The 24,313-nt window shown below is 40.2% G+C and overlaps 1 protein-coding gene across 16 annotated transcripts in view; it reads right to left on the bottom strand.

Annotated features, from left to right (window-relative positions):
• The window catches only part of GREB1L (GREB1 like retinoic acid receptor coactivator), a 138,306-nt gene that overhangs the window by 37,346 nt on the left and 76,647 nt on the right, over positions 1 to 24,313 (bottom strand). For 11 of the 16 annotated variants that reach the window (XM_066992838.1, XM_066992834.1, XM_066992836.1 and 8 more), the window contains 8 exons: positions 18,534 to 18,710; positions 15,601 to 15,777; positions 13,242 to 13,379; positions 9,623 to 9,757; positions 7,526 to 7,663; positions 7,069 to 7,188; positions 5,329 to 5,466; positions 3,352 to 3,537 (listed from right to left, as the gene is read on the bottom strand). In XM_066992838.1, coding sequence (XP_066848939.1) covers positions 3,352 to 3,537; positions 5,329 to 5,466; positions 7,069 to 7,188; positions 7,526 to 7,663; positions 9,623 to 9,757; positions 13,242 to 13,379; positions 15,601 to 15,777; positions 18,534 to 18,710 — 1,209 coding nt within the window. The remainder of the gene's footprint in view (positions 1 to 3,351; positions 3,538 to 5,328; positions 5,467 to 7,068; positions 7,189 to 7,525; positions 7,664 to 9,622; positions 9,758 to 13,241; positions 13,380 to 15,600; positions 15,778 to 18,533; positions 18,711 to 24,313) is intronic. The other 5 variants (XM_066992841.1, XM_066992842.1, XM_048058047.2 and 2 more) reach the window with 2 other exon arrangements.

Raw genomic sequence — 24,313 nt, 5'->3', positions numbered from 1 at the left:
TCATCACCCAATTACCATAGGATGGCAGGACAGCTATAGATTTCTAAATGCAAGGCTGTTTACATTTTTGCTGCGAAGTTCTGATTAACCTCATTTAATGTATGGACATCATGGCCTATAAAGCATTGGTGAGAGTTATGGGTATAGCTCTGTATTTCTAATTATCTTTTTTGGAAATATATTTTCTCTTCCTTTCTAAGGTGATGATTTGTAAGAGAAAAACTTCTCAAAATAAAGTTAGTTATCAGAAAGGCACCGATAAGTAAATATTCTGAAATTAGCACCGTGTTTAACACCACAGTTGACTCGTGGCAATCTTTCCCCACAACAATTATCCAGAAAAAACAAAGGAAGTGAAATCATTTGAGATGAAACACAAAATGTTAGATATTTGATTATAAATAGTCTCATAAATACATAACAGGTATCTGTCGAAGTTAAAAGAGAGGATTTGATAGCCTCCCTACAGAAATGAGTACACAAAGGGATCGTCTTCACTTCAGAAAATGAACTGGAATAATACCATATAAAATCACGTCTGAGGAAGACCTTATTAACATAGTTATGCTTCCAAAAGCACCTACAGTTTAAGACATGTTCAAATGCCTTCCCTTTCCGGGCGGACACACTCCCCTGTGTGCCCAACCATCTAAGACTGGGGGCATTGCTAGAACAACCTCCTGAGGTATGGGTGTCTGCATATCCCTTCCACAGAAGACAGAGACTGAGTTTGCATGCGCATTCAGATATGGAAGCTACAGAGACCTCTGGGTGTCACAGCATATGCACAGTCAAAGTGATTCGACTGTCCCACAACAAGAGAGAAGAAAGAATGATTTTATAATTCTAGACCGGTAGTTAACAGAGCGTCCAGAAATCTCCTCCATCTGAAAAACCAAAACACAGACCTTAGTGCTGCTAGAAACAATACTGCAGTAATAAAAAGCAGAAGACTGCAAGTGACAGAACCCATATAACCCATATGGCAAATATGGGAACTTGAGGTACAAAAATAAAGCTTGAGAATACTTCACTATAAACGCTGTCAAAGTTAACAAATGTGAAATCCAAGTAAGCAAAGGCAGTAGACTGTAAAAAGCACTGAAATCAAACACTCCTCTTGATAGTTTTTTAGATATTCCTTTCTCAATCAGTGGAATTTATAGCAGCACTATGGCTCACAGTCACAGCTTTAACTGTGAATAGTCTTCATAGTATGTTTAAAATGAAAGTATCAGAGACCTACTTACTTTGTTTGCTTTGATTTGTAACATCACTTTGAGATTGCTCAGGCAGTTTCAGAAAATGTAACAGTATTATTCCACAATTAATAATGTTGTCTTGTCTCACAAGAAAACCGAAAGGAATTCTCCTATGTGTATATATAGATACACACACACACGTATATTTTACCAAAAAGGCACACCTCTGTAAATAATAGCTGTATGAGCTGCAATCATATAGAGTTTTACACAAAAATATTTTGCAGAAGTAGTGAGATCTGAAAAAATTAGGCAAGGCTCAGGCTGTGTCATTCTTCTGTCTGCAGTTTTGATCTTTGCCCTTATCTTATTCTTTTGTAATGTACTCTGGAAGAAATAATAACTTTTAGTTTTACTTACTCAAGAAAGAGACTCACATGAATAAACTGCTAATTTATGTGTGTAATTTGTCTTTTCTCCTCGTCAAAAATCTTTGGAACATGACTGCCCTCCATTTTTAATCTGCTTTGATTATACAATATGGGATAAAGGCTACAACTGTCAGGATTCAAACAGTTTTAAGTTTGGAGCAAGATGAAAACCTGTGCCATGTTTTGATCCCCATGTTCTTCAAAACGTATTTACTTTGCCCCCTCATTTCATTTCGCACTCCACATGTGTCCAAGAGGAAAACTGCTCAGCTTTCAATAGCTAGTACCCAAAGCCAAACTCAACACCTGCTAATATGGCAACTTCTTTATGCTGAAGGCACAGTGCTTCCTAGACATAGCTCAGCTAAGCTCCAGAAGCTTTGAACAAGGCCTGCTCTAGCTTGCAGCAAAGACAGACTGAACATCCCCTTAAGGCTGGATTTGCTTATGGAATGTGGTTCACTGACTCCACGAGATTCAATAAATCACCTATTTTTAATTGGAAATGCTGTACCAGCTTGCTGCAGGATTCCCTGAAGGAAATTTGCAAGCTGCCTCTATCAATCCAGAACTGTGTGAGACAGCTCGTTTTAAAATGCAACCACTACAAACTTTCCACCGAGGATGAAAACCTCAAATAACAAGCTTAAGCCCACTGAGAGAACAGCAAGAGAAAAACATTCATCCAATAAAGAAAAAGAATCACTTTGTCTGTTCGAACCTGGCATACAATGGACTATTAAGGGCATTTCCCAGCAGAGAATGATAAATAAAGCAAACAGGTCACTGAGGGCATTGCAACACAGAAGATAGCCTCCTTCCTGTCTATAACAGTTCTGCATCGGCAGAGAACAGCAAAGCATAAGAACACAGGGGTTAAACCTACACAGAGTGCATTTACTCCCCAAATTATAGTGTTATCACCAGCTGTACTTCTTCTGAAATGTCTGCACATTTCATACCATCATGTATTACAGATGCCCGAACAGAAATCCAATTCAGGAAAAGCAGCGTGATCCTCACAAAAGTTACTTCACACTCCTCTGTAATAAACAGTATCTTTTCAAATACGGAAGTTAAGAAAGAGACTGCTGTGAGAAGCTTCCTAAAGCTATCCTGCAATATTCTTTGACTTCTAAAACCTTACTGTTCACATTGTTGTATTTTACCCTAAGGCAGGGAAAAATGGACCTGTAATAAGAGAAAGAAAATGTGCTTTGCTCTCAAACTTGCAAAGGGTCCGCTTCAAATACATTCGCAAGAATGAGATATTCATTGAATAACTTGCCTAAGTCTGAAAAACAAATGTGGTTTTCATGTAAACGGTGCTGTCACCAAAACAATGATGGCCATCACACATCTGCTGGCATTTGTCACGAAACTGAATAAAACAGACCTAGCGTCCTTAGAAAGGGCTGCGATAACTGATGGTTTGATACCCTAAGCAAATGAGTTATCTGCATTGCAAATGAGGATCCATTTTCACAGAGGTGACCTGGTCAATCCCCATATGGAGAGCAGAAGCAGTATCAGTCCTTAAATTCACTTCTTCAGTCAGATGTTCAAAGGAGCAAAGTCACACACACTAGATGGAGCCACTTACCTCTTCCAGGCACAAAAAATAGCCAGAAAATTGGCTCTGAAACAGAAATAAAAAGGGTGGGGAGAAAAAGGATAGTAAGAAATGAAAACTGAAGCACTTAGGACAAGCTGCTTACCTAGTTGGACAAGATACTGAATAGTTAAAAGTATCATGTTCTCCACACTCAGCAGCTGACTGCTGGTCAAACCCAGGAGATCCAGATCCTTGTTTTCCAGCTGTGGAATCTTGTAGCAATTCACCAGTAAGGGACTCACAACAATATCACCGACATTGCCATAGAAATAAGGTAAAGTGCCATAACCTTTCATAAAAAAACAAACAACAAACACAGAAATCGACAAGATAATCCATTACATGACGTCTTGCACAACATAAACGTTTCCAAACTTCTCCTAAATGTTACCTTGAAAAACATACTGCATCAGTGACCACTCTTGACATTATAATTGCTTATAAAATAAATGAAATAGGTCACTGCTCCTTTGCTGTTTTTTTAAAACAAGTGATCAGAAAGACGTGCAAAAGCTATGGATAACCGCATACCATTGGGATAATAATTATTTTTATCCAAATACAGACGAGAATATTATCTGTTTGGGTCTTAACCTGACCTTTAAATACACATTCTCCATAATAGAGTGTACAAAACCCAAAAATCAATGGAAGGAAAAGAACATTGATCTTAACATTATGAAAACAGCATCAGTAACATTAGAATTGATTCAGCTACCGCAGTATTGCCATGATTAATTGCATTTTTTTCCATGTTTATGTTCTGTTTTCATACACAGGTTAAATAAACATCAACAACTAAACATGCCATTCTGTAAGGCAAAGCATATGAAAACAGGCTAACTCTTCTTTTCCTTGAGAATGTTTTTCCTTTTAAAAAAAAATTTCCACACAGATTTTGCCAAACCCATCCATTTGGGTACATCTGGTTCTGCACTATTAATAGGACACTGTTTCTCAGGGACACTAACATTCAGCCTAGCTGAGGACTTCATTGGCAACTCTCCAAGAGCCTAAGGGCTGCATTCAATTTGCACTTAAGCTGATAACTGCAGACACCCTCATCTTTAATAACGAAGCGTTTCTCTGAAAACATTCAAGCACCATGCTAGAACTTCAGAATACGCTTCCAGAAAACAAGACTAAGCAAAACAAACCAAAAGAAGTGTAACCCTAGCCTTGAGGGTTTTACTACCCTTTGAGGGTAGATGGCCCTCTTAGTGCTTTTGAAATTGCTTGTATTAGGATTATCTCTGTAAGTGAGGACTCTGAGAACTTCTCTATGTCTTCATGAATGATGAATTATTCCATGGACTGTATTGACAGGCATTTTCTGTTAACACTAAAGCTACTTTATACAAGCAGCTGTATCGTGCTGGACTGAAAAGAGATTTAAGGAGTTAAAAAAAAATCACTCCTCAAAATTTTGGCAGTACTGGCCAAACCATCTTTGTTATATATTATGCCCTTATTGCTCAGCTTGAAAAGGATATTCACATTACAAATCATACTTTTGAAGTAAAAGACGATGTCTTTCTAAGGGTTAACAATGTGCTTCATAGAGCTAAAGAATTTTAAAAGCCTGATCTGTTATCTCAGTCACTTACAATAATTATGGACTATAAAAGACAAAAAGTTAGTACGATTCACTTCTGATTAGTCAGGACACAACAGTTTTCTGGTTCTCATGCAGAATCCCTGGGCTTCAAGATCTGGATCATACAGGAAATATTTTCTTGTTTTGTAAGTTGTTTACACTGGAAAGCTATTTTCATTACATGGAAATATTTCTATTCTTGGATTTTACAAAAATGTTATTTGTACAAAATTTCAGTTTGGCCAGAGGTTTTGCATCAATTTGACCTCATCATGACCCGTTTGCAAATCAGGTCCTCCCAGAAATCTCCAAACTTTCAATTTTAAGTGTTGAGCAACTAAGTAAACTATCTAGTAAGTAACCGATTACATACTGTACTGAATGTCAGAACCAAGAAAAAGAAACAACAAAAAAAACCACGTTTCTCTTAGGGGAGCATGCATTTGTCAAATGCAGGATTTGACTCCCCAGTGTAAGACTTACCTATCAGAATCACTGGTCTGACTCCGGAGTTATTCAGCAGGTTTTCAGGAACTATTACAGTCTCCCCTGCCGGGATGGGTTGAGGCTGTAAAATTCCAGTTAACATGGATTGAGGAACTGGGACTGACAAAAGAGGCTCTATAAAATAAAGAAAAGAGAAGCTTCCATTACTAAAAGGCTCATACTGTGATTTGGCCGTATGAACAAATAAAAAAAATAAATAACTCCAGATCACAAACTGTAATAAAATTCAAGAGGCCTCTGCATTTCCTGCTATAGTTTTAAGTAATTTAAATTAAGAGCCTATACCCTCCTGCAGACCCACCCCTAAAATAAAACTGTTTCTGGCCACTGTATTGTTGGTGGGAATGAGGGAGGAAAACACAAGGTTGAATATGCATCTTCAAACAAAGCCAAGTACTAAGCCAAGAGGCCACCTCTAAGACAGCGGCTACCTCTCAATAATACCTGTCAATAAAAGGGAAGCGACTGCTCTGACTTCTGACCTAGAATATATGTAGCTAGGAAAGAAAACACAAGCCAAAATCTCAAAGATGTCCTTAGACAGTTGTTAGAAGGGAAAAAAAAAAAAGGCTTTAGGCATGAAAGTGCAAAAGCAGCTTTCACAAGTAAAAAGAAACAAAATGCAAAAATTTGTCATCTGTTATCAAGTTCCAGTGTGAGACCTCCTTCAGAAGTTTCTCAGGCTTCATTTGGTTGTTTGTAACAGATTTTTCAAACAATGCTATCTACAGAAGACATCACAGGCAGCACGAATAAATGTATGCATGCATACATTTTAGCTGTGATTGATCTGAGTTGCTCAAGCAGGCAGGCCTACACTACCATGTAACCCTTCTTCCCGTGATAAATATCTCTGAAAGTCAGTTCCAAAACATCCCAAACGCAAGTCCTCCAAAGCAGAGTTAAGAACATATTGTGCATGATGACAAACGTGGTTTTTTTTTACTTCCTTGGGTGTTTATTCTCCTATTCTATAGAGAGATCAGTAAGCAATTGTACGTTCCCCTTTACCAGCTATTCTGAATCTCACAACTACAAAGTCCATAAATAGTGAACAGTTTTATTAGTAGTTACACATAAAGAGGTACCTACATGCACGCTGATGACTATTCACACATATTTATATTTAATCCTATTTCACATCGTGCTATTACACATCCCTTCTAGATGTGTCTATACCTTTTCCACACATATGAGCTATTTGGTCTCACAAACTTTATCCTTCTAAGCAAAGATGACCTAGGGAACATTGGTGTCCTTGGTTAGGCCAGAATTACATAAAGGCATCTTTCCTACACCAGAACTGAGTGTGCTGTTTCTGTAGCATGCCACACCAGACAGAGACACTGTATTCAAGTAGAAGGCTAACGGAAATCCTTTAAACATGTTCATATAAACATACACCTGCACAATTTCAGAAGAACTGAGCTATCTTTGGGGAACTTCAGTTTAGATCCTTATAACTTTCATCCTCCTTTTTCTCTCTCCCCCAGGAGTTTCACCTTCCCATTGTACCACCTTAGACTGCAGAAACAAGAACAACTGTGTGCTTTTCTGGGTCATGTGAAAAACTCTCCATGGTGCCCTTAACTACTTCAGCAAGCTCTGTTATGTCTTCTATGCAACCCTTAAGAGAAGGAACACAGGGCTACTGATCTGGATGAGAACATATATATTTTTTTATTTTTACAAATATCTGTATCGCTCAAGTTTTACCTGTTCTAGTTGAGGGTCGAATTGCAGGAACAGGTACCACTAAGCCAGGAGGAGGGACTGGGGAGCCAGGAGACCATCCCCGATGACGTTTCTTTGGTGGTCCAGAACTGGACATTGATGCTGTGAAGAAAAGCAAAAACAATTCTAAATGCTGTTCTTCCAGATGACCTGACTCCAGCCCGCATTTCCATTTCACAGTGGTGTTGAGCTGGTTTCACACTACAGAGTTCCAGAGGTTTACACCCAGCCTTACAAGAAGGCAGACTATGATGTGAGAAATGTTTCTACCTGTGTCAAAAACTACAGTGTCGTCATTAGCAGTCATGCCAGAAACCAAAAGGATCTGTAAAGACTGAATTGCAGAAACAGCTATGATGGGAAGAAAAACAAAATCACGAATTTCAGGTTCAACAGCCCCTGCGGCTTAAAAGGGACACAGAGCAGAGGTTTTCTTTACCTTGGTCTCCAGCTGCACAGCCAGGGCTAGGAGAGGTCAAGTGAGGCATTGGCCGAGAGACTGCAGAACTCAATACATTATTTCTTCCTCCATTAGCGTTTCCATTAGCAACATCAGTGGCACGCAGTGAAAGAGGAGCTGAGTATAATAAAATACAGAGTGTGTGGCTTGAGACAGTCTTGAAAACAAACAAACAAAATAATACAGCAGCATGCACACACAAAAGAACAGGGCAAGATGCGTGACTGAAAGAAACACACTCCAGGGAAAGCATGAAGAGTACTTGGCAGAGAATAATTTGGACACACGCTGCAAAATCCTAACCTTGAAACAAGTTCTCCACATTCGAAGGCAGAGAGAATAGGATGAAGAAAAAAATCCCTAATCCAACAGAATAAAAAAATTACACCCTCAAAAAAATCACTGGGATGCTTACGATACATTTTTAGACGCTGAAAATTTTAAAAAGTGCTTATCATGAATTAATTTTATGAAGATTTCTAAGCCTCTCTGGCGCATCTTTGTATTTTTCTCCCAGTCGTCCGTGTGCCATGCGCACTGAGTCACTACAGGGCTCTCATTTGAAGCCCTAGAATGGGAGACTGGGCAGGCAAAACAGGACAGTTTGCTGTGAAGTACACGTGCTCTGAGTGTTACTGAGGTGAACCATGCTTAATTCTGCTACCTCTGCTTAAGACAATCCTCCAGTCCCAGCAGGCCTGACACCCTGGCAGGCCCCACTATATCCAGATCACGAAATGAAACTACAAAAACAGAGGATCACAAAAAGTTATCTTCACACTTCTGAGCCCCTTCTTATTCTTTTTCAGTCTCTCTCTTTTTTTTTCTTTCTTTCTTTTTTTTTTTTCAGGAGAAAAAAAATGGCATAAACTGCCTAGAGTGGCCATGGATCCCAGTAGGGACTATGGCTCCTTTCCACATCTGCCAGCCCCGCTGTGATTTAGCTCCCAAGAAAATTTCCAGGAGCAACAGCAGGAGATGGTGCAGCAGCTTGCTGATGTTGGCTACAACAGAGAGTCCGAGATAATGGTGTTTTGCTTAGTACACTGTAACATGGAACTCTGCAGCCACAAGCCAAATAAATTCAGGTTCAAGATTCTCAGGTTGGCAGTTAGCAAAATTTGAGTAGCAGTACTTGCCCACTGTAAGCTCCCATTTGTATTCCCTTGTCAACAATCTGGTTTGGACAGATCTGGTGGACATGGGTCAATTCCAGAAGCAACTGAAATAGTGGGAAGTCATTTCTGTGCATGATAAATTCTCTTACTCATATACAGAAGGGAGAAACACTAGTTTCATTTACCTGAAAGCAGTATTTTCTGCTATTTTACACAAAACTATGTTAATGGTTTATGTGATACAGGTACATTCATTAGGTCCAACACAGTAAAATGCATATATACCAATATATATTGTCTAAAATAGCAAATACGGAATCACAGAATCATTAAGGTTGGAAAAGACCTCCAAGACCACCTGGTCCAACCATCACCCTACCACCAATGTCACCCACTAAACCATGTCCCCAAGCACCAGGTCCAACCTTTCCTTGAACACCCCCAGGGACAGTGACACCACCACCACCCTGGGCAACCCGTCCCAATGCCTGACTGCTCTTTCTGAGGAGAAATGTCTCCTACTTTCCAACCCGTCCAATGTCATATGGCCTTTCCTCCTAGATGAGGCTTTTAATTTATTAAACATACAACACAGAAATGCATCTGGAGTAACTATACTCATTGCAAAAGGAGAAAGACTCTCAGTTAACGTCACAAGAATTAGTGTAATATCAAGAGGTGATGTTTTGGCTCTCCTAGATATCTTAGGAAGTGCAAGAGGAATATGACGTGCACTTTTATCAGAACGTCGAATCTGAAAGCCAAGGTGTGGCTCTGTTTGGGGATAGTAATAGACATGGAAGATTTCTGTGCAGAGGACCAGCAGAATATGATGGTTCTGAGGAATCCTAGTGAATGCTTTCCTTTCATTTTTCCACCAAAAAGATGATTCCTTTATTTCTTTGCTGCTAAGCAGACAATTCCCTTGGCTCTGTTATCCTGGAAAGCAAAGCACTACCTGCAGCAAATGTCTTTCCTACAAGCTGTACTGACAAAGCCAAAGGTTTCACAATGTTCTTGTTCCGAGACGGGTCTGGAGTTCCACTTAAGTTAACAGCAGAAGACGATTTCGCTGGACTGAACACCGAAGAATCTGAAAAAATAAGATGTTTAACTAAGCAGTAATTAAAAACTGTATATATAAGTATATATGTATTATATATAATAAACATGCATACACATTTATCTACACATATCTCTGCATACAAAGCAACCAAACTATTTTACGCTTAAGAGATCATTTAAGGATATCTTGTAGGAGTCGTAACAAACATTTACTGGGCATTTCTGAAGAATCTAGTAATACACTAAACCCGTGATAGATCTCTTTCACAATATTTTGCATTCATATAACATATATTGATATTCATATAACAATAATATTGAAAAATATTTTAACTGTAGAAAGAGTTATCTCATTGCTCCTCAAAATAGCCCTGTGGGATAGGCAAGTAAACACAGTTATCCTGTGTTACAGATGAGAAAGCTAAGGCAAAGAGCTGATGTGACTTGCCCCCAGCAAGCACAGGGAATAAGCACTTGGAATAAATTGCCTAAAAGGTTGTGGAATCTCCATCACATGAGATTTTCAAGAGCAAGTTATTGAACCTCTGTCAGTCTCAGACAAGCTTGACTTAGGGCAGAAAAAAAAATCAAATATATAACCTCTGAAGATCACCTTACAGCACTACTATCTATAAGGCTAGGAAACGTGTATGCCCATTTATAAGCCTGGGTAAGCAATGAGAGGTAGCTGAGCCCAAACTCTTTGCATGAATTAACAAACAGCAACTCCTTAGAGCATTTTACCAAGGCATTAACAAATAAATAATAATTGTGGATGGATAAACTGAACAACAGCAACAAAAAAATTAATGTTTGCCCAGTATAAAAATGTAAATCGTAACAAATTCAAAACCTCTCAGCATGTAGACCCCTGCTTAAGCATGAAGGCATTTATATCTGCAATTTACTTCAAAGAAAAATTGAACATTGGGATGCTGATACACTGGCAAATCCAAACACTTATGACCAAGGTGAAAGAACATTACCTCAACATCTGTGCAGAAATGAGTTTGCAAGAAGTAGGCAAAGTAGGCTAAGTTCACCTACAGATGTCCTAGTAAAACAGCCAGGGAAAGAAAACAGAAGGCGAAAACCAACTTGATCTGGCAAATACATTCACCCCCGGGTGACACACCATTTGGCGAAGAAGGATGGGGAGGGCGTCTGCTTTGCCATATGGAGCGACTGGGACGGGGGAACAAATGCAGAAGCCTTGGCTGCTGCTCCAGCAGAAACCCTTGTCCATGTTCACGGGACAAATGCCGAATGGCTAACAAACAGAGCACCAGCTCATGGGCTTTGGAGGAAAAGGCTAATCTCTCGTTAAATACGATGCAGCAAATACTTAATGGGAAAGCTTTTCTCAAAGCAAACTGTCCAGAAGCTTTGGGTCAGGTTTATTTGTCTTGTTGTTTTCCTCCCTCTCATTCTAATGTTTTCTTGAAATTGTATCTATGAAATGAGATACGGCTGGTATATGTTTAAACATCACACTGATACCTCAGCAGGACTTGTACTACTACCTCTTATCAAAATTGTTTAACTCTCTTTCATAAAACCCTGTTTCTAGTTGCTTTTAAACATCTGAATTTAAGTTTTTTCTCTCACATTTCCACCTAAAACTGGATTTCTGATACTGCTCGAAGTTACAGCCGTTGTTGCCCTGCCAATAAAAACACATCTCTTTGTAAAAGGAACTGTGTCTTCCCGTGCCGTTTTGAAAGAGGGACGCAGCACTTGACTACAGTGTCATGGCCACACTGTACTGTCAACTTTAACTAGGATGTTGCAAAAACTCTCTTGTGCTGCGATTTCTATCATGAAATTACCAGTTCAGCGCAGAGCTCAGTGTTACTACCCACCTACAGGTGTCTTTTAGAATGTGGAGATTAACCGTTCGCTTACAAAGGCAGAAAACAGAAATGGTTAAAGGGAAAAATGGGTGCGAGTTGACAAAAAACTGAAAACAATTTTGGAAAGTGACTTTCTAATAAGTACTTTGATTTTAAAACAAGAGACCATTCACCTGAAAGTACCAGGAGCTATGCAAGCCTGGGAGAGAAAAAGCTGCACCATTACGGGTGACGCACGTCAGAATTCACGCCACAGAAAAAAAGGTGCCCTCCCCCTCCTCCGGTCACAGGGAATTCATATGTATGAATGTGGCATTATCTTCACTAGAAGATAACCACAGAAGGAGATGAAAAGGTTTTGACAACTGTGACCTAAGAGTACAAACAGTGAGACACAGAAAAACCACGCAGACATAGCACTGCAACGAGTGATAAGGAGAAAGCGGTATATAAAAGGTGTATCTATTAACTCGGCAGGTACAATAGAAGACAAAGCTGTGTAAATATTGGATCGCTTGTTATTTCAAATAAATAGGTTCTCATGCATCTGCACGGTTCTCATGCCGGGATCTGGAAGCCAATGGATCATGCAGTGAAATGCAGATGTGTTTAAATGACACTCTCATTACATTTTAACAAAAGCCTGAAGCCATACAGCTTCCTGAACAGAACCGGGGCTGACCAGCTGGGGAAAGGGTCTCCGAACACACTGGTCAGTGATTACAATTCCAATTTAAGAATGCATACGTTCAGGTTTTGTTTGTGATGGTTTTATAACTTTTTTCTTTTTTTTTTTTAATTTTGCATGTTTTAACAGGCTTGTTTTTTTCATCTGCATTTCATACTCCTCTGGAGAAATGTATGCTGTGGTACACACATACCAACCAACTACAACAACCAAAGTTTTATTTTTCTGTTTTTAATTTTTCAAGAAACAGCACAGACACAAAAACATAAAACAGCATAGATAAAGCTGCAATGAAACAATGAGAACAAAAGCTCAAAGAAAGCACCTTAGCTATTTGCAACAAATAAATTAAAGATGCTGCTTCTTTGTCAGCCAACGTCCGTTTGATTTTTATTGTTTCTCCTAGATTAAGTATGTCATTAATAGCTTCTCAGAACTAGAAAGCACGTATGAGATGCATGCTAGTTCATGTAACTTGAAACAACTGCATGTGCGTGGGGAAATTGCTTTACTAAGCACACCCATGTGTGAAATACAATTTAAATAAATAAACAAATAAGCAAATACATAAATAAAAGCTGTCCCCCTCAGCCCAAAAGGAGATCTTTTTCCGTTTCAAGGCAAATACCCTAGTCTATGTACTAACACCCCACTATAAATATGTAATTCAAATCTTTTGAGATCCACAAAAAATGACTTAAACAAATAAAAGGAAACAAAGAAACAAATAAATTAATCAAAAGATCATTTAATGCTTTTTTAATTGAGTGTTCTTATGAGAACTAAGCTCATCTTCAACCTCACCTGGGTCTTAATCTCTCACAAAGCCAACTCTGAAAGGTATCCTCCCAGCTGTAATCTACACATGGCTTGAAGTAAACACCCACTTATTTATGGCATCCCTAAACCAACAATATCTGAGGCAACTTACCACCCCCAACGGTTATCTTTACAGCACTTTCAGCTCCTACCTGTCTGAGTGAACCCTGATTTGTATCCATTAGCTGATCCACCCTCTGGGGTCGTGGACGGTGACACCGCAGAATTTGGCTTAGCAGAGAGGCTAGCAGCAGATGATTGCCTGCTTCTACATTCTGCAAACGAAGCAGCTACAGTACATATTAACAAGGCCTGCCTTCCAGTTGGAAAGTTCAGCAACACAGTGGCGGAAGGTGACAAAATGTTATAAAAGCATACATCCAGCACGTACAACAAACAGCAGCAAATGGCAGCATTCAACAAAAATACAGCTCAAGCAGTTTAGTCAACTTTGTCTTCTAATTAAGAAAACCTCCCCGGGGGCCGCTGAGAGTGCCGGGCAAATAGAGACCAGATGCTGCAAAATGGCAAGAGCCCTCAGCTCTCAGCTTGCAAGAGATTTGAAGGCATTGGACATGTCCCAGGAAACACTCAGCGACTTCTGTGGCAGAACCTTTATAAAAGCCATCACATGTTGCCCTTTAGAAGGAAAATTGTGCTGACACATGGATTCTTAGTATGTCTCCAGAAAATCTTCAGGGAGATCCTGTCCCTGGGAACGTCTGTCTGGATGAAAACTGAGTTGAGGGAGGGGAAAGTGACTTTAAATATCTCCCATTAATCCATTTTTTAAACCAAGATCTAATCAGGTTTTGTTTTGAAGAGAAGAGGGTGTTTAATAGTGCTTCTCTTCCAATTAGACCTTTAATGTTATGGAAAGGGCAAAGGGTTCCTGGATAGATGGAATCAATATGGGGATAGCGCCTATCAATACCCATGAGATCAATTCTTGGTCAATTTTCTAAACTTTTGTAGGTTCTCAAAATACTTGCAATGAGCATATAATCAAAAGCTAGCCCTGCATCTACCTCTTCCACACATTTGTGATCAGAAGGAGGTTTAAAATAGTTTCTCGTGTGTGTCACCCCTGACAGCGTTTACCAGGTCACACGCCAACCCCAAGTGCATGAACATCAGGGGTTCAGAGAAAACATTCCCAAAGCCAGCTCTGTTCTTCTCCTGTGTATGTCAACATGCTAGTAGCTAAATTATTGCCTGCAATCAAAACAAAATCTACATTCAGTGAAACAAAATGAAGGGTGACTCCAAATTACACTTTCTCACCAAGTGAAGATCAAGATTGTCCTGAGTAGTCTTGCATATGAACATTGCCAGGCAGCACAAAATGTTCCCACGAACAATTTGCTAAATAGTGCACCAGACTGCACTGTATTGCATGGATAAACCCTTTCATAACTCATACAAAAATAATATAAAATAAGGTTTCCTTTTTCAGTATTTGGAACTTCAAAAAGAGGCTACCAAATCAAATTTCTGAAGCTTTAAAGGAAAAAGCAGCTGAAAAACACATCCACTCTGAAGTAGTAGTAAATCATACTTGTAACAGAAAAGCAGCTGAAGGCAAGATCCCTTTGAACTCCAAACTGATACAGTACTACAATTGCTCATACAGTTTTGTGATAACCATCTCTCTGGGGTCCTGTTGCCATTCACACGAGGATGTGACTCTTCAGATGTGTGTCAGTCCTCCTGTGGAGCTTCTCCTCTCCTCACATCATCCTCTTTGGAACAAGAGGCACCAGCTCAAACTGTCTTTACCGAGGGATACAGGCAGCCTGCATATATACCAGTTTAGCCGGCAGCGAATAGGTAAACTGTTCCCTCTTCAAGTCTTGGTACGGCTCTAACTCAAAAATCGTGCATCCATCAATACCAGACCCCGTGGTTACCTTGCCTCAGGGTCACAAATGTCATTCTCGTTAGCAGATTCATTAACAATATTGCACGGATAGAGGGTAAGCCCACGTGTAAAACACACTGTAAATGGCAAGAGTATGCAAGATTTTTCCTCTTTCCTTGAGATCAGAGACCTGAGCTTTCTTAATCTTACGGTGTGCTGGCTATCCTCAGGCATTAGCCGGATAGAATTGCACCTGCTAAGATGAATATCAATGTAAAGCCAATGCCAGAGCCCTGGCTGTGAGTCATCTTGCTTTAGGTAGAGAAAAGAATTAGCAGACTGAGGAATCTTATTTCTTCTACCAAGGTGGCTGCACAGCCCAAGGATAGATTTAGGGCTCCCAGTGAAAGCACGGGGAGATGAAGGATGACAATTTATGATTGTACGGTTACTATTAAGACTTAATAAAACTCTTCGGCACGATACAGACTTCAGTGAAATCAGTAGGAACTTCTCCTTCAATCACAAAACAAATTCAACTTCTATAGTTTCCTTTTAATGCATACATTTTCAGCAGCAACTTTCAATTTTTCATTCAACATCACATCAACATAACAAAAAACCCCTAAGTGAACGGGCACCTTAATTACCTTTCCAGCAAATAAGAGGTCCCTTTGACAGTACACCTTGGGAGCTTCTTACTAGGTAGTACTTTAAGTGCTTCTGCTTCTTTGGCTGAGTGGTTAATTTCAGGTTGATATGATTGGAAAACTCTGTGAAGTACCGAAATCCTCTTTCTCCACAGCCTATACAATTCCCAGAAAATCCTGGACAAACGAAGCAGAAAGCGTACACACAGATTAAATGGCTTTGTGACAGCTGCTAGGAATAAAGCCACTTCAACCTACCCACACACCCGGTTCAGAGTGACTAGAGGCCTCCAGCCATACAGTTACCGTAGGTGCCCTGCTCAGACACTCCTCAGGCAGCAGCCAAATGCAGGCAGATTTTAGTCTCAACTTTTCTGAAACTCTTCCACCTTTCCAGGTCATACCAACTCATGCCGAAACTCCACCACCCGTGTTCCACTCTACCCAGAGCAGAGAACTACTTGTGGGGTCGGGAGAAGCTGTGATGCCAGATGAGGAAATTTCCATAGGATTTTCCATTTCTGTTCCACGTTTCTACATTAAAAAAGCATGGATTCCAAGCTGCATGCTTCCCTCTCTCAAAACAGGGGGCTAATCCATAGTATCCACTGCAACTTTGTGTGGCTAAAATTAACCTAATACCTAGTGACTTTCTCTGAGACTCCTCATCCAAGGCACTCTCCGAATAAGCTGGACCTTACACCATATTAAAGGCTTAAAAGCATTTATTTAAGGTTAAGGTCAAATGTTTAGATTTTCATTGCAAAAAGTAGAGGTGCTTCAGAATGTTCATGAAAACTTAGAACCTCTCATGAAAGTAACACGTTTAGGAGTAAAAAAAGTAGAAGGCTCCTTTTCTGCAGTGTTTCTGACATGGTTTCATAAAAGGAGATTAAATTTTGGGTTGAGGTTGCAGGCACAGGGTCCGGACTGAGGACTATATGCACCCTTGATTGCCTGTGGCATTCACAGCTACATCAATGGCAATGTTGCACTGCAGCAGTCTGAAATCTTCTAGAACAAAGCACAGAGCATGAGCTAAAACAGGCCTGCCCTAAAATCCATGTTGTTTGAATAAACCCAACTCCTCTACTATCTAATGCTGAAGAATTAAATTCTGTCAGCTTATTTGCCACTCCACTGATCTTTGAATTACTTTCAATCTTTAATGAAAAAATATTTTATATTCTTTCTGGAACATCGGTAACAATTTAAAATAGAGCTAGGCTGATAAGTACCTAGCTGAAATCCTTTATTTTTGATTTTTTTTCCATTTATTAATCAGTTCAAGACCTATAACAGAACACATTTTTCATCCTCGTTACTATCATTGTCTACCACAATGCCAAGCACTTCAAAGAACACTGGTTCCTACGTACATTCACCTGTCAGCCAAACTCCTAGTTTTACGAAAAATACTTCAGTCCGTCTGTCTGGCAAAATGCATTTTCCATAAAACTCTTTATTAATTAGGCCATTGTCTTCAGCCTAATTATGCCTTATTATCGTATTTTACCATCACATTGCTGAGGGTGCCAAGAAGTAGGCGTCTTCATCCTGTTTCTCCCGAGACTGAATCAGTTCTTCCCTTATTGCTTACAACCCAGAGGAACTACTGGTGCATGTCCATAGTCGTCAGAAATAGTCATTAGGGTCTCACAGGGCTACTGAGTCAATTCTTTGCTCTTAGGTAGCAGCTACAGAGCCACAGAGGTATTTGAATATGTACCATCGGCAATGCCAGAGCAGAGCTGTGAGTCACTAGGCTCATTATCAAATGATATCAGAGATGATAAATAAATACAGACCTCAGGGTGTGAGGTGGAGAGCTTACCAACAAAGACAAGTACAGCCACATTCGATTAGATTGAACACCATCTGTCTGTACATCAGATAGCTCGTATTGATCAACTCTTGACACTTCCCCTGCTCACTGGGGAGCAGCTCCTATGAGGATGGCAGCACACACCAGATTATTCCATGTTCCCACTTCCCCAACTGTGTCCAGAAAGGACACGTCACATCACAGCTCTCATCTAATTCATGCCAGTGAGATTTCTCCCATAGATCCAAAGGTTTGCAGCACGTGGTAGCATATTAAATATGCTTAAGGGAGACAAAACATTAACAATCGAAAGTACAAAAAGGAGGTGTTTTCAGTAGTTAGGCAAAATACTGATTGTCTGCACCAGAATTCAAGCAGTATGGTTAAATAAGGGTATTTATACTTCATTGTGATTTCTTCTCTGTTCTCAATCTATGCTAGACAGAACAGTGACTAGAGAGAGAAATGAGAACATAAATGCAAATCAGGCTATAGGAGCCAAAATACATTAAATCACTTTTACTAGTCTGTTGTGTACCAGTTGTGAGCCAGGCAGGAAATCTAGGTGTTTACGTGCCTGTCTTCAATGATCAAGAAACGTTCTTGTATTAAAATTTTAAAAGCTCATAAACATAACCAGTTGTGATATAAATGTTGTTTTTTATAATCTATGTATTAGAGAGTCAAATTACCCTCAGAGCTCCTGTTGAAAACAATGTTCCTGGTGGAGCCAAGGGCAAAATTTGTCCCTTAATCCACAGAAAATAGCTCATCTTCTACAGTTGCATGAGCATATTTCTTCTTAATGTTGTAAGCATCAGTAGAGATAAAGAGTATCTGGATAGTTCACATTTAAAATGCCAGGGCTGCAATTGTCTTCAGCCCACACAGGAATCACCCAGCTTCAACTGTGGTTAATTGTGGAATCAGGAACTTGTTTTAAAATGGCCTTTTCATGGGGAGGTTCAGCTGTGGATTTAATTTAATAAAAACAAGGCTCTCCCCAACATATTTCTAATAGAAAGGCATTAGCTGAAATGATTTTAGGTAATTTTGAACCGACCAGTTTCTCTGAATTATTACGGCACGGAGAAAGAAAACCTCTTACCTAAAAGTGCATTTTTTCCATGATCATCTGGCAAAAACCGCTTGTCGACAGCACAGACTAGAATGTGCTCAGGAAGGTTTGGAGACTTGGCTCCTACTAACAGGAAGCCTGCTGGGATATCAATTTGCTCCATGCACAGAGATACTAACCGTAAATCCTTGCCTGCTTGACAAAAACCTGGAGAAAAAAAAAAAAAAGATAAATCTTCAAAAGATTATGTTTAAATTTCCTCTTTTATCAGTTCCATAGGCAAACAGAGCTTCACAACTTGATGCAGTTTTTTTTTTTTTTAATTACCTTTTTCAAGGGAAATTGAGAAAAACTGAGAAAGCATCTCATCAAATCGACCAGCTTAGGGTTTCAGGGACAAGAGACATACTTTTTTTAAAGAGATCCTGAACATACTCAGGCAGAGAACAGAGATGTCTCTAAAGATAAGACATCAAATGGCTCTGAAACTGTTAATTTTTCACAAACACTGAGAATAAGAAGGAAAGCTCAATATTTTAAAACAGAGAACAGCTCTTAAAACATCCAAATATTTTTTTTCTTTGCTGAATTTTAGTTTTCACTCTAAATTCAGAAATACCAGTTTTGGTTTTGTTGCTTGCAACAGGCTGCCAGTGGTATATAACTATCACTCAGTAGTACAAAAGTATGATAAAAATTGGTGACTGAAGTTTGGTACTGACCAGTAAAGGAAAAATATTATCAAATATAATTTCTAAGATGTCTCTAGATTAAGCAAAAGATTAAGTAATTCACCACCTCAATAAGAGGTTGGTCTTTTCAACCTGCTCTGCAACTATTCACTGATCCTGTCAGCTCAGGCACAGGTCTTTTAGAAAGCTTGTAGCATATTTTCCTGCTTCTTTTTTTTTATCAGAAGTTCATTCAGATATCTCTTAGCTGGACATGCATTTTGAGATGTACAGCATGTTTTCTGTAAATCTCCACTTGAGTTTCAACAGGCAGCAAGACTTCTAGTCTCCAGGTACTTTTTCCCTGCACATACATACACAAAGAAAATGAGAACACGACGTTGGTTGCTGTACTCCTGGTTAATACCAGGATAAGGCCAGTGATATCCTTTACAGGATAAGACCAGAGCGAGCCTCCTCTGCTCCGTGTCCTACAGCGACTAGGTGGCAGGTTGAACACAAGAAGAAGCACGGCTAGGCAGCCCAGAGCTCAGGACTCATGGTGAGTTTGGTAGCCACCCACCAAGCAGCCACATTCAGGGTTTTCTAAAGGCTGGATGAGATAGCTTTGGGGTTTTCAAATCACTGAGTAATTTGGGGACCTTGGGAGGCTGACATGTACCAGTATTTTGCTCAAACCAAAGCCAACTCCAAAGTTAGTGGGTTTTTTTTGACTTAAGTACATGAACAACAACATTTAAAGACTTTCATTAACTTCAGCACTGGATCACAATCTCCCATCACTTTTTTGTTCAGCTCCATCGTATTCGTTTTCTTGAGCAAGTCCTACTTTCAGATTAGGAAGTGACGAGTGTCAGAGAAAGCAGCAGTCATCCGGTTTCCTCAACAGGAGAGGACACGATCACACGGGGTTTCTCATTTCCTTTAGGCAGAAGGCAGTGCAAGCACCACCAAGCCAACCGGCCTCTACGCTGTGCTCCCCTCCAGTTCCTTCTCCAGCTTAAGACCAGTGCTACAGTCTTGGCCTCACACCTCTCCCAGCAGTGGCTGATGGAAAAAACCCTACGCCAGAATAAATACAAAGGCATCACACAGTCACCCACTGACCTCTCTCTTTCACTACAACTACAAAAATACCGCGACGTAGACAACACATGCATGCATCAGCATGAACCGATATTTCAAAATAAAGCATCATCATGACGTATCCTATTTCAACATGATTGTTAAAAACATATCAAAATTAAATTTGAAATTACCGCAGTAACTATTAAGACTTAAGCTATTAATGTGTATTGACTACAGTTCATTTAAAATACTATTCAAGTAGCCCATAGCTGGTACAGAAATTGTAAATAAATACCAAAGACACTGACTAAGCATCTAGAAACATAACGTGACCATAGCTTAACCCAGAGCCACCTCAACCAACAGTAATACGTGTCTGCACTCTCACGTACTGCACTGAAACACGTAGTTTAAAACTTCAGCAAAGACAACGAAAGCTAACGTTTTTTGGTCCGTTGGGTTTTTTTAAATCTCAAAACTTCACCAGGCAAGGACGATGTGCAAAGTGGAACGCATAGAGTCAGCTATCATAAACTTCCTGGCAAGCAGCAGCTTGCTGAAGACACCGTACCACACATGTTCGGTCTTGTGCCTACACACCCACGATGTGCTGAACCCATTCTTGGCTGAATGCTTCCTTCAGTGGCTCAAACAGCTCAGATCGAGCAGCAGCTCACTCAAGCTGAGAGCGAGCCCAGATTTGCCCTCCCACATTCCTTCTCCCAGCCAACGAATTAAAATGAAGCGCCTGAAGTTTTTAGTTATTTACAAATCAATGAATTGTAATGACTGCTTGCCAATGAGAAGGAAGCTACGTTTTAGGGGAAAAGCATTAAAACTGCCTACTTAAAGCAAAACTTCTTTCCTGATTAGATGCAATTGGATTAGAGTACGTTAAACTCTTTTTAAGGTGTATTCCTTAAAAACATATCAATCCTAATCAAATGGAGGGCTACCAAGGTATTACCTAGACTTTTCACTGTAATTTATATTTAAAAAGCTGCAGATAAACATGCGAACAAAACTCCCTTACATTCAAAATAGAATCTGCTTATTCATATGTTTATGTCATTTGGATATTATGTCCTACATTTTCAAAATAGGCCTCAAATATTTTGGGCATTCAGTAAAATCTGAGTATCTGACATACTTAAAAAATACCACAGTATATCTAGATTTAAAGAAGAAAAATTACCCACCGCTGACAATGTGGGCAAACAGGAAATCTGTAGATAAGGATTATGAAACAGCAAGTGTGATAAGATTTCAAGACAGATTTAAACTTGTCTCTTTAAACAATTGTTCTTTAGCCTTGTCTCTACCCAAAAATTTTCTCAAGAAATGCCCAGAAGCACAAACATTGACAAGAAAGAGGCTTTTGAATGAACTGTTAGCAACACCAATACTTGGACACCAAAGAAAGCAGGAATTTGATTATCAATGTTGTTAACATTTCAGCATGGACTTGCTTTCCAGAAGAGTACACGACTGATAGCCAGAGAGCTGCATGCAGAGATTGGACAAGGCGTAACAGTCTTGAACTAAAAACCAGTATATTTAGATTGGTCATTAGGAAGAAATTCTTCACTCAGGGGGCAGTGAGGCCCTGGCACAGGCTGCCCAGAGAAGCTGTGGATGCCCCATCCCTGGAGGTGTTCAAGGCCAGGCTGGATGGGGCCTTGGGCAACCTGGTGTGGTGGGAGGTGTCCCTGCCCGTGGCAGGGGGTTGGGACTAGGTGATCTTTAAGGTCCCTTCCAACCCAAACCATTCTGTGATTCCATATCAGATGAGAAACTTGGAGGTTTTGGTGTCCCAGTGAGGTGAAGCCTCAGCACTCTCTCAGCACTCTCCAGCACTCCACAGGATCTGGGACAAAGCAAAATCCATGCTAGAAGCAAAACAACTTCGTCTACTACTTGAGTGGCTGCACATCACCATTTTGTATGAGTCCCCAGTGGATAAGGATTAGGAAAACCCTAAGAAACACACCACAACATCACAGCACCTTAAGAAGCTTATGAGCATTACTCTAACATCTTGGCAGTACCTACTGAAGCAAACCTACGTGTCTCGGTCTGATATCCCAGGCAAGAGCAGCCTCTTCTCTCAGAGACTGTTGTTCTGCACACACTTAATATTTCTCACCATTTAGGATATGTAGGACTGTACTGTAGGAATGCTGCATCCTGTATAAGCTACAAACAATACCTAGGAGTCACACTCCGTATCTGTCATCTCTTACTCCACCCAAAGGTCTCTCAGATCCCTTCCATGGCCCCCTTCTTCCTCCTTGCACCATCTCCTCCTGCATCTTCCTCTGCTTTGGCTGGCGACATCTCTGCGTCACAGGTATGTATGTGCAGCCTGGCTGGCCAGCACATGCCTCTGTAATGCCTGGGCTGTGGAAGAGCAGAGGTGTAATTACTTTTCTGCCCTCGGGGACACTAGTTGGGGGCACCGATGTCAGCTCCTGAACTTCACAGATCTTGCTGATATTAGGGTTTGCCAAAAGCGGCAGAAGGCAGCTACCAGCTTCCTGACGGAGGGGCAGCAGAACAGCCAGGCAATTGCCTCGCCCTTGTTTTCTCGGGAAGCCAGCCAGCCAGCGCTGACACCGAAAAGCCATTTCCCCCGGCTCCCCTCCCGCCAGGGACGAGCGATGCTGATGGACGAGCAGCAACAGGCAGAACCTCGGAGCCTTCGGGCTTCTCGTTCATTCACCAGCTGCCACAACACCAGCAAGGGGAGGCCGGGGAGTTTAGCCAGGTACATCTGGTGCTCGCTTAGAGCAGGAGATACTTAGAGGATGCAAATCTGCCGCTGTGCAGTAAAAATCTCGAATTTTCCTTCGGAGAAACGCGGACGGGATACTCTCAAGAGGCAGTCACCCGTTCCTTCCCTCGGCCTTCGGGACCACAAGTCACCCTTCTAGTTGAATTCCTGCTCCTTTTTTAAACTAAATGAGAAAATTCCACACAAGAAACATTTATTTGGAAGCAAGTAATTGACTGCAGGGAAAGAAACGAGGGATTAACCACTTTCTCTGCTACATTCTAACTATAAAATTGCATTTTTCTAGCCAGCAAGCAACACAGAGACCCCAACCTTTTTCCCCCCTCTGTTTTGCATGATTTTCCATTGCAACATAATTATCTGCTAGAAATAACCACTTCCACATTAGTAAAGACAAACCAGGATCTCTCTGCACAAGATTAACTTGTGTTGCCCACGTTGAGGATTTTGACAATGCAAAATCTATTTACATTTCATAGCTTTTCATTTATAATTGAGTTAGCACCTGAATTTCTATGCCAAGCAGCCCTAACACATACCACTCTTAAGAAAAAAGAATGGCACTTCAGAGTCCCACTGACTTATGGACCTTTTATGGACATCTAAGCAAGAAGGGAAAACCTCTGTGCCACTGAAATAAATCAGCTTCTCTTTATGAAACTGTTTATCAACATATAAGAAGTATAAAAACCATAAAAAGTAAGAGCACACAGCCAAGCTGTGCCATTAAAATATCATCTTCCCACTGGATTTCAGCTTTGTTTTAAATAAAGAACAGGCATTTATTATTACAATTAGAGATTTGCAAATATCAAGAGCAGTGACAAAAAAAGAACGATTAGCTTTCACAGACGTTATCTGCATTTCTTTGAAAGAAAAGTCATTAGTTTTTGCTTCTGAGAGGCACATTTGCATTCTCTGGCATTACTTCATTTAGGTTAACACATCTTTTGGAAAATAAAAATGTATCCCCACAACTGTTCCCACCCAGAGGTCCTAGAATCTTCTTAAAATTGAAGTTTTTGTATGTCTTTCCTTTATGGACCAATAAGAAGCAGTTTCAATGTGGGATACCAGCCCCTTGTTGTACTGCAATAAACGGGGTATTTGCATAAGAAATTAGCTTCCAAGAATTACATATGAATTACTGGTCACTGTCACTTGCTATTGTAACTTCACAGTAACTGATCAGGTGTTAAGTACCTGCTTACCTAATTGCCTCTGAAACCACCTTGGCCCTTCTTTAAGCATCAGGT

This window comes from Anser cygnoides, chromosome 2 (genome assembly GCF_040182565.1).
Source record: "Anser cygnoides isolate HZ-2024a breed goose chromosome 2, Taihu_goose_T2T_genome, whole genome shotgun sequence".
Taxonomy (NCBI): domain Eukaryota; kingdom Metazoa; phylum Chordata; class Aves; order Anseriformes; family Anatidae; genus Anser; species Anser cygnoides.
This window is presented reverse-complemented; position numbering and strand designations above follow the sequence as displayed.